General features: G+C 38.3%; 1 protein-coding gene across 1 annotated transcript in view; it reads right to left on the bottom strand.

Moving 5' to 3' along the window:
* The window catches only part of ROBO2 (roundabout guidance receptor 2), an 866,686-nt gene that overhangs the window by 110,660 nt on the left and 739,628 nt on the right, over window positions 1-16,398 (bottom strand). The window contains exons 6-7 of the mRNA XM_063150058.1: window positions 13,597-13,724; window positions 10,372-10,383 (exon numbers count right to left, since the gene is read on the bottom strand). Of these exons, the coding sequence (XP_063006128.1) occupies window positions 10,372-10,383; window positions 13,597-13,724 (140 nt within the window). The remainder of the gene's footprint in view (window positions 1-10,371; window positions 10,384-13,596; window positions 13,725-16,398) is intronic.

Genomic DNA, 16,398 nt, shown 5'->3' with positions numbered 1-16,398 from the left:
ATGTAACTACCCAAACACTGTGACTGTCATTATCCCCAGAGAATGCAGCATGACCCTGCTCAGAGACAGCCAGGCTTCTTTGACAGAATAAGCACTTGTGTTCCTCAATTTTCCTAAAAAAAGGGCTCAGTATGTTCACATATGGATGCTGTTTATAGATACAGGCAAATATTATTACTTCCATTCTGCAGAAGGGTTAAGTGAGATCATGACTTGCTCCAACTGCGGCTTCAGTGGAACACTGGGCAAAATTTATTCAAGCCATTATTGCTGCTTTCAAAGTAGGTGAATTTCTAAAACATTCTGCAAATGCACAGTTAGAGAAGTAACAGCAGGCTTGATATGCTTCAGCTGTTAAAGTTATGGGGTACTTTAATGCTCAGTTCAAGCTAAACATTAAAATCATTAGGAGGATCTGTTGAAAAAACTTATGAAGCAGCAAACTGAGTGTTGTGCCTATCAGACTATTACTTTTTACTATTTCAGATATAACATAAACTAGATTGGAAGAAGCAGAGTGGAAAACCTCCCGCTTAACTGACATCTGAAAGTCAAAGACAGTGGCTCCAAAATGAAACATATTGCTTGGATTCCAGCAGACTAGCAAAAACATGGGAAGAAAAAGAACAATTAAGATTACAGACCCAATATACTTCTATTGAAAATTCCTTTCCTTTTTTTTTTTTTTTTGAGAAATTTAAATAGTACACAGTAAATTAGATTTGATTTTTTGGCAAATTATGCTTTGATACTGCATTCAGCAAGCGCTGGCTTCAATCAATGTCACACTGGAGCTCTGTTATGCTAATAGATGATATGGAAATCAGATGGTTGAACATGAATAGAAAGCACAGGCCATGTTCAAGGGGGCTTTGAGATGAGGGGATGGGGGGACCCTAAGGTTAATCACATCATGTTCTGAACTGTTTTTACAGCACAGAACAGTGTTCAACTGCAGGAGCTAAAATGGAGATAAAAAAAGCATGAGCAGCAGTTATGTTGTTCAAAATGGGAAGAATGCACTCTTTTAGAATGCTGGTGGTTTGTGCATGATATTTTGAATTGGTATTTTATGCTGTTAATAAATGTATATGAATGTAGCCCCTGCTCTGGTGTTGAAGAGCTATAAAACAAAACAAAAAACTAAAAAAGCTAGAAAAAAGCTGCATATTACTTCAAAGGGATTTCTCAATTCTACTCCAATCTTAATATTTAGCAGAATCTCTAATCTGACAGGATGGATTTAATGCATTTCTTAGTATTGCTGCTGAATACTAAAGGTCACACTGAGTCAACAGGAGCTGATAAAGCTGCTGATGCAGAAAAGCTTAACTGAGACAGAAAGTTCATCCCTTGTAGGTGAACTCTGGTCATCTGATAAGCAATGTGGCAGAAGACTCAGAAGGGGAGGGGAAATTTAATACATAAAAATGTGAATTCATAGCAAAAAAGTACATTTATCCCATATCAAGTACTAGGAATATTTTTTCCCAGTGTTAGTTTTCTCCACTGATCTTGTGATTTGGAGTTGACATGGAATTCAGTGATCCTATGGGAAGGGTCTGGAGCACAAGGCTGATGAGGAGCAGCTGAGGGAAGTGGAGGTGTTTAGCCTGGAGAAAAGGAGGTTAGGGGAGATACTTTTCTCTACAGCTCCCTGACAGGAGGGTGCAGCCAGGTGGGGTTGGTCTCTTCTCCCAGGTAATAAATGATAGGCCTAAAGGAAATGGCCTCCAGTCATGCTGGAGGAGCTTTAGATTGGGTTTTAGGAAAAATTTCTTCACCAAAAAGACTGTCAAGCAGTGGAGCAGGCTGTCCGGGGAGGTGGTGGAATCACTATCCCTGGAAATATTTAAAAGACCTTGAATGTCTTATCAAACCAAAACAATTCTATAATTCTACCAGGGAAATGAGAATTTATTCAAACCTCACTAAAGCTGGTAGAAATTCTCCTTGTGGCTTATGTGGACTTTGGATCCAATCCATTGGGGAAAAAAAAAAGTATTACAGGAAATGAGTGACAGCAACAAATTTCAAGGGCTTAAATTACAGATTTGACAACCTTTAATTACAACTAATTTCAGTTGATAGTGAACTGCACATGAAATTCATCATGGAGATTATTTAGGCAAGCTAAAGTGATAAAGATGAGGGCTTCATTTTAAACTGGAATTGTTTATCATCCATTGATATATTTCTGTGACTGGTTCAAAGGGGGCAAGGGGAAAGACACTGACTTGTAAATATTCTAAGCAAAATTCAGATAATGGTAGGGGAAAAAGGCTCTGAGGAACAAGTAGAAACACACTGGCTAGTAATGTAGCAGGATTCTTTAATACTCAGCTCTGCTTCCAGCAGGGAAGAGACAGCAGGCAAACCTAAGAATTCCACCTACACACTCTTTTTCAGCATCGTACACCTACAGCAATCAATTAATTTCATTTGAACAATCAATGTTACACCTGGTACAATAATCAGCCACTCTGTCTGGAACTAGGAGAGTCATCTGGGTGACAAGATAATGTCACCTTCCCCAAACTGCTTTTTGACTTTGGAATACCCATCAAATCTTCTTTTGCAAAGGCTTGGAGCTGGTATCTCAGTGCTCCCCTCAAATCCTTACTGCAGTGACAATATTCCTGTGGCACCCTCAGCTGCACTTGATGCATATGGATATTTTAAGAGATCAAACTCAATTCCACTCTTACAAGTACAAATCAAGACTTGCCTCTAAGAAATTTACACAGAGAACAGGAGAAGCCCATAGAGCTCCATGTAAAGTAATATTTTCAAAATATTAAAGTATTTTCAAAAGGGAGGTAACCCTTGACACCACCTATGGAATAGAACTACTTATCTGTAGGACTGCTTTGCTGGTTCCTAATACCAGCTTAGACAATTGAAGGCAGTAGAGGAACTCTTTAATGAAAAAGGAAATTACCTTCTACATTTCTGTGTCATTGGTTAAATTTGCCGGTGGATATCGAAATTGTAGATGATTTTGTGATACAAATACAAAATAACACTGTAAGATCCTATTTATACACCTTGTAATGATATTTAGCATGAGCTGCCAAGAAGTGCAGATACAAAAGTCTAGAAATTTTGAAAGATCTTTTGAAAAGCCATTATTGCTGATGGAGTAAATAGAGGAAAACAAAAAAAGTGTGGCCTCAAACTCCAGAAACCTGGGCTGATTCAGTAGTTCTTCCCTCAAATGTTCAGATCTTCTTAATGGGTACTGAAAGTGATGTGTGGTTGTTAGGACACAAAGTTATTAGTGCATTATTAGCTGTGACTATTGATAAATCAAGGGTGTAGCCTCTGACACAGGAGCCATTATAGAAGACAGAGAGGATGACAGCTTAGGCCTATTACTAAATCAGATCTTTCTTATCAAGGATAAACTAATGGAAGCTAAGGATAATAATTCTCTTTAAAGATAAAAGATACCTCAATCTTATTGTGCTCCAATGATTAGGTGTGCTCACACACAGGGAAGGCAGTAACTTTTTAGCACTCAAGTTACAATTGAGTTACTTGGAAAATGAGTCTCCTCTCTTATTCTGCCATTCCCTAGGCTGTATGAGAGGAGAAGCCTTTGAAACAGATGCACAAACCTCATTTGGTAGATTATTTTTGTTTTGTTTTGTTGGTTTGTTTGGTTTGTTTTTTAACTATGTCTTCTTGCTTGTCCATTTATAGTGTTCTCTGTCTTCCATGATTTCTTCTTCAGGAAGAAATCACAAAAATGAAGAATGGGTAGGTTGTGGGGATAACAAGAGATTTATGAAGCCCTTTGCTACACCCATTATATTATTTTAAAATCACATGTGGGGGATGCTCAGTTTGGAGTCTTTTGGAAAGCAGCTTTCCATAACCTAGGGAAGCATGGATAACCCATGGCTTGGATACCACCTTTAACACTGACACTGCCTCCAAATTAGCTCTCATGTGTCCTGCAACAACAGGTCAAACACACAAAGGCAGAAGCACAAGTGGGGAGAACTTCTGGCAGGTTGAAGGAGAGGAAACGCTGGGGAAGAAGAATCAGAGCAAGAGGGAGAGAGCAGGGGGAATTATTAGCAGGACCAGTTCTTCTCTAAGTGTCCTTCACAGTGCTGTTGTCTCATGGAAACTGAGAAACTCCTTTTGTTCTGGTTTGTTGCTGTTTTCAGATGAACCATGTGTAAACACAGCATTGTGAAAAGAGCACACTTTGATCATTTGAGAATGCTAAACCTCCTTTCATGCTAATTGTTCTAATTTTCCATTTAAATTCAGGTTCTGAATTTCACATATAACAACATTTTTATCCTTCAGTTGCTCTGAAACACTGAAGCAGATAATCTCTTAAAGCATGGAAGCATAAGCATTTTTTCCTTCTTTGCAAGAGGTGAGAGAAGTCTAGAGAATCAATAAATAAAAACTGCTTACTGTCCTAAATATTTTGATACACAGAATCTCTCTTTTATCCTTGCATGACCCAAAAGAATGAAGTGGGATAAATCTGCATGGTGGGGAGAAAGATTTTTTCTTCATTCTTCCCTAGGACTAATGTCAATTAAAAAATACACTGAGAATAACTATTAAAAAATTTCAAGTCTGCCTCCTACATAGCCAAAAAGAAAGGTATCTACTTTCCACTTCCCAACCTGTTTTTCAGTGCTCTGACTTCAGAAACAGCACTTTTCCTGGGTTCCTCCTCCTCTTTGTTTTACAGTGCATTTAAATATTCAGTTTAAATATCAGTCCTAATTTTATCCCAGCATTAGCCTGTACCCTATCCTTATCCAGTCATACAGCTCTGTTTTATTTTATACCTTCTCCAATCACCTCTTTTAAGCAGCCCTGGAATTTTACAGATGCTGCTGAAAAATCCCATCTAGAAAGTTTTTCATTTAGTTTTGGTGCACATAAAGGAAGGGACCAATGGTTCTGCCCAATAACTTCCATTAGTCAGGACTTGCTCTACTTTAGACAATGCTTTGTAATGTTTTTGCTATTTCCCAAGTGCCTGAGATTCAGGACATACCTTTTGCTCAGATCACATAGAAAAGAGGTGCTCTTCTAGAATCTTAACACTTTAGCCTGCTTGATTTTTTTTTTAAACTGTACCCTCAGGGGATGGCTGGTGCTGCTCTTACTGAGTTTACCAAACAAAACAGATTATGCCAACAAAAAGACACACAATATGCCTTGATTCCTCTTTTCAGGGGAGACAGGAGGATGGTTTGTTGGCAATATGTTTAAAAAGGAAAAGCACAGCTCTTGCTGATACAGTAGGATTTCATCAAAATGATGAGTGTAATCTGGTTAGCTCCTTCAAAGAGACATAAACTCACATGCTGCAGAGAAGGGCTAAGGAGTTGATGAGAAGGGTGAAGAACCCAGACAGGCTCACAGGCTACATATACAGTGTGGAAGGTGACAAATTCCTGGTTTGTTCACCCTTGAGAATAAAGAAGGCTGAAAGGAGATACTCTGCTCAATTTGGGACACTGTTGAACGAAAGGAGAAAAAGGAGAGAGGAAGAAAAATGACTATTTATTCTGACTGACAATGTTAACACTGAAGGAATAGGGCACACAGTAGTTTTGCTGTTGAGTAATACTGAGATCACATCCAAGCTGTAAATTGGCTCGCAGCAATAGAGCAAAGAAAGTAAAGGGAGAAGTGAATAGATTAATGTATTGATTTCCACGTTCCTCTTGAAGGAAAGGCAACCAATTACTCCTTTTACTGAAGGGAAGGGAAAAGCTTGGGGAGAGCAACACATCAACAGACCTTTTTTATACACTAATCTTCAAAGGCTTATGGGTATACTCAGAACTGAGAAGCCAAAGAAATAGGAAAACAATTCCCACTGATTTGAGAAACTTTGAAAGTTAAAAAATAAAAGTTATGCATTAAACTTCCTAAAACTTCCCCAAGCTAGAGCTCAGCAACTAAAAAAAAATAAAATAATGGGACTCTTGATCACTTCCTATACTTCAGTGATTGAACTTAAGGCAATATAAAGATGCTAAGAAATTGAAGATTTTTAGAGTGGCATTTATAGGCTATAAAAATATTGTAACATGTCAGCTCCATATTTTATTCTCTTACTGGCATAAAAAGCAATCTGAATTTAATTCTATAGTAACCTTTTAAATCTGAAGAGTTTCTGACTTTTTAAAAAATAATGATGTCTTACTCTTTTATTTAACAAGTCCAAAAATCCCAGTGTCCACTGTTGTCCTTACCCTCTCCCAAAAAATTTGTCTAAGTGGTACCAGACAGGCAAGAGAGCACATTTTGAGATAAATTTGAGATTTCTGCCACTGAAAGATGGCATTGTAGCACCAAGCATGATCTCATCTCTCTGTCACACACCAGTCCACATTACTGATATTTTATAAATCCTCAGTGTCTCAGGTGAAGGTGATATGTTCATGAATGTAACAAAAATAAAAGCATTCACTGTACATAGATTTATCTGCAAGAGTCAGAATGAAGAAGAATAAAGAGAATTCTTTCTCACTTACCAATCTGAACTATCTGAGCAATGTCACAAAACGCAATACAACTTTCTGTAAAATACAGCCCTTTGTATTGTTTTTCATGCTGCACCACTCTTAACAGACCATTAAGTCATGCCACGCTGATTTATGTAATGAAAACTTCCCAGTGCAGATTGAAATGCATCATACAGTCATTTTGCACTTAAATGCCAACAGACTGCATTTAACTAATGGGAAATTTGGAAAATTCATGGCAGGTGTTTTAGTTGTCTCTTCACCATCATGCCAGAGTTTAGGTTTTGTACTTAGTGTCCCTTTAGTCCCTTAGCTAAGTTCAAATACTTCACTTCTATCCTGGTGGCAAAAAAATCCAGGCATTTGCTGCAAGTCTTTTCTTTTTGGAAATATGTGCCACAGCACATGACAAAAAATTAAGTAAACTTGACTTACTGCAAAGCAACTGACCTACAAAGAACTGTATTTTCACTTGGACTTAGTTGAAATTATTTTGCAAACTGAGTGGTACTTGGTCACCTGACTGACTTTTTGTAATATTAATAAAAAAATAACTATTATTAATAAAAAAGTAACTAGGATATCAGACAGATCTTCACAGATATTCCATTTGAAGCTCCTCCATCTCAAAGCAGTAAAGCAACTGCCTTTGAAAAGAGGGTACTGAAACTTTTGGGCTCTTCCCAACTATTGTGCTTCTATTCTCCTGCCCAACTGCCATAAGAAAAACAGCAGAATGCAAAAATGAGAGAATTCTAACTTGCTCATCTGGAAAATCTACCTAATGAGTGAAACAACTACAGAAATGGTCTAACTAGGGATAAATATCTTGTTTCCCAAACCCATCTGTTGTAAATCCTGTCAGAAATCTTTTCGAAAGGTTATAAATAATCTATTTTAGAAACAGGCAACACATTTATTCCTAGCAGCAAATTTAAACATGATGTGTAATCTGGCACAGAGCTTCTAAATTCACCAGCTGCCCCCCACCTCAGGCAGCACCATACCCCATTTTATCTGTGTAGTATGAACCATTTGTTAATAAGTGCTTGAATCAAGATGGTCATTGGTAATCCCACTCCTAAATTTTCCATTCAAGCTGAAATTAGAATGAAAATATCATACCTGACAGAATACAAATATTTGAAACAGGCAAAAACTGACAAGAAAATAAAGATTATTCTGTCTGCAACAATTAATAAAAATCTAAATAATTAAAAATATATTTCTCCACTCTTCATTGGAAAAAAAAAGTTTGGTCTGATTTAAAACTAATAAAGACAAAACATTGAATCAGAGGCAGTGATGGAAGATGGAAGTACCTAGATAACTCTCTGGAGTCATGAAAAAAAATTAAACTTATAAGTGCTCCCCTGCTAGCATATACATAAATATACAAATAGACTTCTGTTAAAATGTCATCCTCCTAGACAGCTGTGAGCTAATTACACAAAGCCATGTTTTCTTTAGCTTCCTTTAGGTAAGGAGAGGTATTTTTGCTCTGCATTACAGTTAAATTCCTTAACAAAAAGATGCTACAGGATTTGACTCCCTGTGCTTGTTAAATGACAATTTTAACAGAAGACTACTTGGGATTCTTGGTGGAGAGGAAAATTGCTTTGGTTTGTGTTACCAGACTTTAAATTTTTTTAAAAAAACAGGATGGGTAGCAACCTTCTTTGCCTAGTCTTAAATGAAACAGAGCTGTGAACTGCAGAAATTAGTTTTATTTGAGGTACTTAAGCAAAAAAACCCAATACAGGTACACACTATCACTGTCTTTCTACAAGTACAGGATCAGATAAAAGTGACTGACTCTGATCTGCTTATACACAGCAATCCCTACATACACTTGTATGGGGGTTCTGTGTGAAACATCTTCAGGATTAGACTTTTTTACTCAACACTCCTTTCAAAATTCACAAAGATAATCACTAAATTAAATAATTTGATAAGGACCATATGCCCATATAGTAATTATTTCAAGATCAACCATTCTAATTTCAGTTTCCTAAATAAATTCTGTAGAAGAATAAATTTCTTGTATTTGCTGTTGTTCTCTTTCAACAACATAAAATAGCCTAGGCAGGGAATATGTGGAATTGACCCCTGCATGATCACACAATCATATACTGGGACATAAAGTAACTTGAGACCAAGACCTGCTATATAAGCTTTGGAGATGGAATCAGGAATGACTCAATGGTCTGAAAAAATTTGAAAAAGAATCAGTGCTCTGAAATGAGACACTATCAGCACTGCTGAAACCTATCATTTTCTTGTGAATCTCCAGTCATTTATTTTATGCAGTTTTCACAGAGCTTGAAATAGTCTTCATTTTATGATTTTTTTTCCTTGCCTGTCTTTCAAGAGTCAGTAAAGTAAAAAAAAAGTATCTACAAGCAACTTGTAATCTTTCGGCATTTCTTAGTAAATGAAGAAGCACATTAAATTCACACCACATTTTCTAAGCACAGGTGAATTTTGTCCTGAGTTTGCTGCAGTTTTACACTTCTGCAGCTCCTGGGAGTGAATTCCTTGAGAATGAGCCTAATGCCAAAACAACACAGTAGTGATTTGGGTTTAAAGCTTGCTATCAAAATCCCAGATGGAGAAGACTAAATTTCTATTCTGCACAGGGAATTCTCCAGGTGTGGATAAGCCATGCTGTGACTGTGGAGGTATTTGGCTTGGTTCCATGGATGTCAGTTCAAGCAAGTTAATAAGATGGGATCACCCTAGCACTGGAAGCAGAGGCCTAACCTGGATTTTATCTTTAAATTACTCCAATCTTTCTTCCTCCAAACTTAGAACAGTGAAGAGCTGAGATGAATTCAAACTCCTAAACTTCAGTCAAACACATATCTAACAAAAGTTTTGACTAGGTAAATATAGACTGAACCCCTCATCAGGCTCCATAAACACCAGTACTCACTTTTTACATTAATCCAAAAAAAGCAGAGTTACCATATTATTATTCTAAAAGATACATTTAAATACAAACTACAAATATCAGAGGAGCAATGCAGCTCATTAAACTAAATCCTTATAGGCACAGAGTAAATATTCATGAAAGAAAATTGAATCGTACATTTGGGATACTTCTGAACACCAGAAGTGAATTTCAGCTACTGACAGTTGCAAATTTTCCATTATCCTCAGTAAGATTTTTATGCATTTACAGAATTTCAAAGGCACAGGAAATAATAAAATTTTCATTGGAGGGATTTCAAACCTAGAGGTTGTTTTCCTTAGGACTTGTTATTCAAAACAGCCTGCATCCTATACAGTGCACTCCAAAATGCACCCAAGGGCAGAAATCAGTGATGAACTCCCTCAGCAAGCACAGAAATCTACTCCATCCCCTCCTCAACTTCAGGACTTCTTCATTTCAGAGCTCTTTGAACGATACGATACAAGAAAGACGGGACATGCAAGGCCTGTGCTTTTTCTGCTGTGCAAGAAAAGCAGGATGAGCTGATTGTTTAGGGCCTGGGAGAAGCTCACCAAAGACAACACAACCCTTTCTGCTGATTTCAGTGGCTTTCACACCAGGCCCAAACCAGACCAATAGAAACATCTAAATGGGTGATTGCGGCTCGGTATCGGCACTCCCACCCGGTTTCCCCGACCGGGACTTGCTGGTGATTTGGCAAATGTGCTTGTACACGACACAGCAGGAAATACAATGTTTGGGAAAAGCACTTTGGCACACAAAACCGCTTGCCTGGTGTTAGACAGGTACAGCTGTTAAGCTCTGGCTGCTCATTCCAGCCAGTGAAATGCTGCTGCAAATGAAAGATGAAGCACTGCATGAAGCCATGCCAAAATGGATAGAAGGATGGTTACTTACCAACGGGGCGAGCTGTTGACATTACAATGGTGTAGTGAGAACATAAAAAGGAAATTAAAAAAAGAAAAGAATATCTGTCAGAATGCATGACGTGTAATGTTACTTTCCACTATGGATACTACCATGATTGCTAACCCCTCAAATGGCAGCCTAAGTCAAATGTTCACTGCTGTTATTGCTTAGTCACGTGCCACTATCATCCCATTTACTTGAGCACAGCTGACTGGAACCATTCTCTGAGAAACATTTTTATTATCTTCACATGCCATCATCAAGTATCATTGTTAATGCCTGATAAAAGAAAAATTGCATTGCATTAGCACAAACTTTGAGATCCCAATGAACACATCATTTTAAGTCTCACGCTGCCTAATGTCATGCAAGGCACTTGCTTTCTGAGTCAAATACCAAATGAATTTTAAGCATGACCAGTCAGTACAGCAGTAAGGGCTACAGAAAGCCCAGGACAGTTTTTCTTATTCAATAATGGGCATGAAAGCTTACAGCACAGTGCTTTTTCATCACTGACAGTGCTGATGAAAATATAACAAATGGGCTGAAATGGCCACAGGGACTTCAACCCCAGAACCTCCCAAATCACTGCTTAGGTAACTTCTACTTCCTAAAAAAATGCTGTTAAATGATTGACAGGTTAATACTGTTTCAGGCTGATACAGAGATTGAAAGTTGCCGCTGCAACAAGTGATTTCTTGGTTATAGAACAGCCCTTCATTATACTTGTGCTGGGGAAGAGAGCTGTCAGTCCCTCTGCTAATAAAATACAGACATCTCTTTCAGAAGAGCTGAAAATTTGGACATAAAACTGACTCCAGGTTGCATCCGTGTAGGCAAAGCTTCCCTTATTTTATCAGCAGCAATAATTACATATTTCTGGGCAACGGCACGATTTTTTCTTTTAAACTTATTTTTAAGAAGATTACCAGCCCTGTGCACTTATGGGCAGGCTAGGGCCAAATGTAAGACATGCAAATTCAGAAGTAACAGAGCTTGCTAGGGTCTTCTTAGTTCTCAGCCTTTCCATAGCTCTGTCCCCATTTCATTTAACTTTGTCTAGTATGCTGCCATTCTCACCCATCCTCTGATGGAACATTTTCTGGCTTCCAGAATTATGGACATATTCCTTCTTCTGCAGAATACAAAATACACATCTTTCCAAGACAGAACATGGAGTCTGGGCCACAGAACTCAGGTTCTGCTGTTGTTTGTGACAGTGTAATGCAACTTTCCTGACTGCATCCCCCTTCTCTGGTTTCAGAAGGTGGAGCTGAGAATGAGGGAGCTAAGGATTACACGGTTGTTGTCAGGTGTGCAGGTGGAACTGCGTGACACCTGCAAGGTCCAAGACAAGCTCAAAGTAAATTTTGAAATGCTAAGTGGTTTTACTCCTTTACATGACATGGTAAAACCAGTGTCAGACAACAGTGTTCATTAAGAATTCACAATTAAGGCTATCCTTAATTAAGAAGCCTATTGTTCATCACCCTTTTAAAGTTAATGGGAGATTTCCCAGTCCTTTGTTTTCACAAAGTTCAGAGTAACAGCTTTCTCCAATGAATTTCTTGTTTTTTTAATTTTCTGCCATACTCTGAACATATAAAATGGTTCTTATATCATGGCCTTCTTTGTATTGAATAAACATTATGTATTGTACTGTAAATGACAAACCCAGAGGGGAAAAATACACAAGATAATGAAAACATGCCTTTACTGGGGGAAAATTGATTAAATTACACATTTCCTTGAGTTTTTTTCCCTTTTATTTCATTGGGTTCAAGCTTCAGTGATCTCAAAGGATTTTTTTGCTGGGTTCTAGTTATTGTTTACATTAAAAGTCAGGGTAGCAAATCCAAAAGGCTTGCTCCAGTAATGTGCAGAGTGGATACAGTTCTAGGAGTGTTTAAAAGCCAGGAATTGGTTACTAGAATAACTGGACACTGCAATAGTGCCTGTGACAAAGGAACAGAGTGAGACTGTTTCTGGGAGTTGGCTGTGGTGACTAATTTTCCCATATTACAAAAGGGAAGAACAATCTCTTACACCCCTATTTCTTCAACTCAAAATGGGAAGAGCCATATTGTCACTTACAGTCTAAAGTGAACACTGAGGTAATATTTCAACAGATTATCACAATGCTCTCTTTTCTTTGTTACATACTACCCTACAAAGCCACTCAGTGGCTTTTTTTTTTTTCCTTTGAATTCAGCAAATTAAACTGAACTGTGTCCATGCATTAAATGGATGGAAATGGAAGCTGGCCTCTTGGGTCAGTTGACCCCAGTTCTAATAAAGCAATCCATTGAGACTTTGAACATTTGATTTAATGTGTATGAAAAGAGGAGGACAGATAAAGCTAAAAATGTTTTTATTAACCTTTCACAGCTCTACTGAAAACCGTCAGCATGCACCACTAAACTGTGAAATAGTGTCTGCCTGATATCCATTGTGCCAAATTGCTGCTTATCTTTTGGAATGAAGTAATAACCATTATATTCTATTTACTCAAATAGAAGTATTAGCTTACAAACTTTTTCTCTCCCCATAATCTTTAGCATGTCTATATGTACTGTCACGAAAGGTATTTTGGGCACTCATTATTCCACCAGCCTTAAAACCTCCTTACCAAATCAAAGAGCAGCACATAAACAGTGAGTGGATACTAGAGACCACAAATATTTTAGGAGGGAATAATGAGTCTTTACCTTGTAATACTTACACAATTTAATTAGGATATTCTCTTTCCTTTGGCTATGGTTTATTTTTTGGATAAAGGGTAGTGGTAGAGAGCTTAATTATGGCACAGCTAATCCCATAATAATATTATCTGTATTATGCTTGTCGTTAATAAATATAGTTAGTCTACTTGTTATAGTTCTTAGAGAAAGAAATGTGACTAATAGCCTGAGCTGATGGCTCACATATTCATGTCTATGCCCATGGTTATGTAGTGCTTGCTTATGCATATATGCATCTGCTCTTCAATAAAACACTGGGACAGGACTTTAACTGCAGGGTGATCCTATCCCGCTGAAATCAATTAAAATTTCGCACAGATATCAACAGGACCAGGATTTCACCTGTGCTGTAAACCAGTGCGGCAGCAAAGGGTGTGTGGAGCCCGAACAAAGGCAGGGGAGGATGTGGCCCATCTCATCAGAAAGCAATCACCCCTGCAGGACACAGAGGCTGCCCTGAGGGAGCACTCACCTCGCACGGTGAGCGTGGCAGAGGCCTCCACCTTCCCCACGCGGTTCTCGGCGATGCAGGTGTAGGTTCCCTCGTCGCTGCTCGCGGCTTTCTTGATGCGCAGCGTGTAGTCGTCCTTGATGTCGTACCTGTGTCACAGCAAGAGAGTGAAAACTCCTTTTGTGGGCAGCAGAAACGGACAAAAGCTATCACCTGGAAAATGCCAGCCTGAATCCATCCTGGAGCCAGCTTGGGAAGATAAATTATTATCCAGCATTAGATAATTCCACGAAGCATTAATCTCCGTGACATTTTTATTGTGCTCTGCATTAGTTAGAAACTTTACATAAAATTAGTATTGCTATGTTCAGTATTAGGGCTTTATTAATAACAGCATTCACTTTGTCCTTGATCTACAGCAATAAGATAAAATTAAGGTATCAGACATCAGTTATCAATACATGACAGCTCAGGTTTATCATGCCTTTAACTGTGTGAGCTACAAGTTTTACCTTTTGCTGATTTGGAAATTTCCTTTTATATACAGTTTTTCCCTACAGCAGCAATTCCCTAGGGAAAGGTGAGCATGTTGGAAGGATCTCACACTACCCAATTGCAAACAATAAAAATATATTCAAGCTCTGGAAGGTGACATTTATTGAAGAGGCACATTAAAGCAGATTTATCAATTTCACAGAAACACAACAAAACAATTCAATAAGCGTGGACAATGACATTTTCTCTTTCTCAAAAAAAACTTGGAAAAAAATCAATTGTGCTTTGCCCATTTCTTTGTTTCTACTGTTGAAAAAATACTAAAACTTTTATACATGAGGATGTATAAAACTTGCTTAATGCAACATACTCCAGTATGTAGTGAACATTTAATCTCAAGGCATTTAGACTGATTATATCCAGAAAAAATATTTTCAGCTAAATTGTTATTATCTGCAGAAGTCATGCTTAACAAACTTTTTTAGGCTCTGATCCAATGCTCATTAAAGTCAGCAGGAGACTTCACGTTGTATAAAATATCTTTGGTTGCCAAATCAGGAAAACTCTGGTTATCAGCATAGATACTTTACCCTTTAAATATTATTTTGTTAAATTATTTTCAACAACATCTCTTCTTGATAGGATACATTAATCACCTTCAATCTAGACTTGACTTCAGATTCACATGTATCAGTGAAACAGGAACACGAAACTAAAGACAGATCTAGGCTTCAGGAGGGGTCAGTACTAATTCTTACTGTATACACAGTCATGACATAGTTTTAGAAGGACTCATTTACTTTCTTTTTGTTACGCCGGAGAGGCCTTATAGACTTGTACAGGAAACACACTGAAATCATATGGAGAAGCACCCTTAAATGTTTGGATAAATAAGGATGCAATGCAACAAGTCAGATGAATGTTGTCAGGCTCTGTGAGCGTTTTTAGATCCTTTGGGAACGTGAAACATAACTTTTTTTGGTGTACATAACATACACTGCTATTGGTTCCTTTAGTATAGGTTTGTAGAGAGAGCACCGTGTGCTAACAGACTTCAAAGCATCTTAGCTCAAAGATCCCATATGGTGAAACATTTAAATTCCTATTAGGTCTAACTAAAGCTCACAACATCAATTAGAGCATTCCTAGCAATTCCAAGAACTAAGAGCAGTCAAGAAATCTTTTCACACTCACCAAAACTCCTTTCTCTATTCAGTAGGTCCATTCTATCAATTAGCAAGAAATAATTTAAGATGAATGTGAGGCTAACCATTCTGTTAGAGTTAACATAAACACATATAATAGCTATTTCTATGGGAGTTACATTTAATTGTATGTAAATGCAGTACCTCAGATTTAACTGATTAAAAACAGATATACCAAGGGGAAAAATAAGTAAATAGATGTCATGGCAAACTTTAGAAACTTACAGGAAGAATTTTTTTTACCAGCATAGTGCCATTGGTAGTGGTGAGGGGGCAGGTATGATGTTAGAGAACTTAATATGCACCTTCTGGAGAGCTCCATATCTATTACAACTACATTCAACAGCCACATGCAGCTAAAGAACATTTCCTCTAGACTGTTCAGAAATTATGTCATTTTGCATGCTGTGCTCCATTAGTCAATGGCAAATAAAAATCACTGTTTTCATAAGACAGAAAGGGCAAATTGTCCCCCTTAAAAACCTCAAGAATATGACAACATTATCCTACAACGATGGAGCAGTTATTTGTCTTTGGTGATTGCAGAGTTGCAGACAAGAGCAAATGCTTATTTTCTTGACATGGGGCCAGCTCTAGGAGGCTGAAAATACAAATCTGTATTCAGCTCCTGTATGATGAGGAAACTAAGATCAGTTGTAATATAAATATGAATTGGATATCAGAATCAGGGCTATAAAGCTGGGCAACAGTTGATGGGGCTTTTCTTCACAGAACAGATAACATCCCTGTGTTTCACTTAATGCTGCTGAGAGCAAAACAGGCAGGCAGCAAGGCTGTATCTGAGAGAGATGCTGCCTGAACTGGGATGCAGGCAGGCTGGGACAGGGAGCTGCGGCGTGCTGTGGGCTGCAGCTGACTCACTCTGCTTCCTGTCAGGGATGTGCTGGTGCCGGCATGCCAGCCAGCTGCCTCCGAGGCTCCGGCAGCCTTTATCCCTGCACCTGCCAATCCTGCACGCTGTGCCAAGGCTGCTGGGTGGAGGAGCCAGCTGCATGGCATGCCAGGACGCTGGGTGGTGGCAACAGCCACCAGCTCCCACTTGGGTCACCAAGCGGAGGGTGGCGTAAACATGTCACCGTCACGGTCCAGTTCACAATTGCTG

The sequence above is a fragment of the Melospiza melodia genome, chromosome 2 (genome assembly GCF_035770615.1).
Source record: "Melospiza melodia melodia isolate bMelMel2 chromosome 2, bMelMel2.pri, whole genome shotgun sequence".
In the NCBI taxonomy this organism is placed as follows: domain Eukaryota; kingdom Metazoa; phylum Chordata; class Aves; order Passeriformes; family Passerellidae; genus Melospiza; species Melospiza melodia.
The sequence above is the reverse complement of the archived record's forward strand: the minus strand, read 5'-3'. Positions and strand labels throughout refer to the sequence as shown.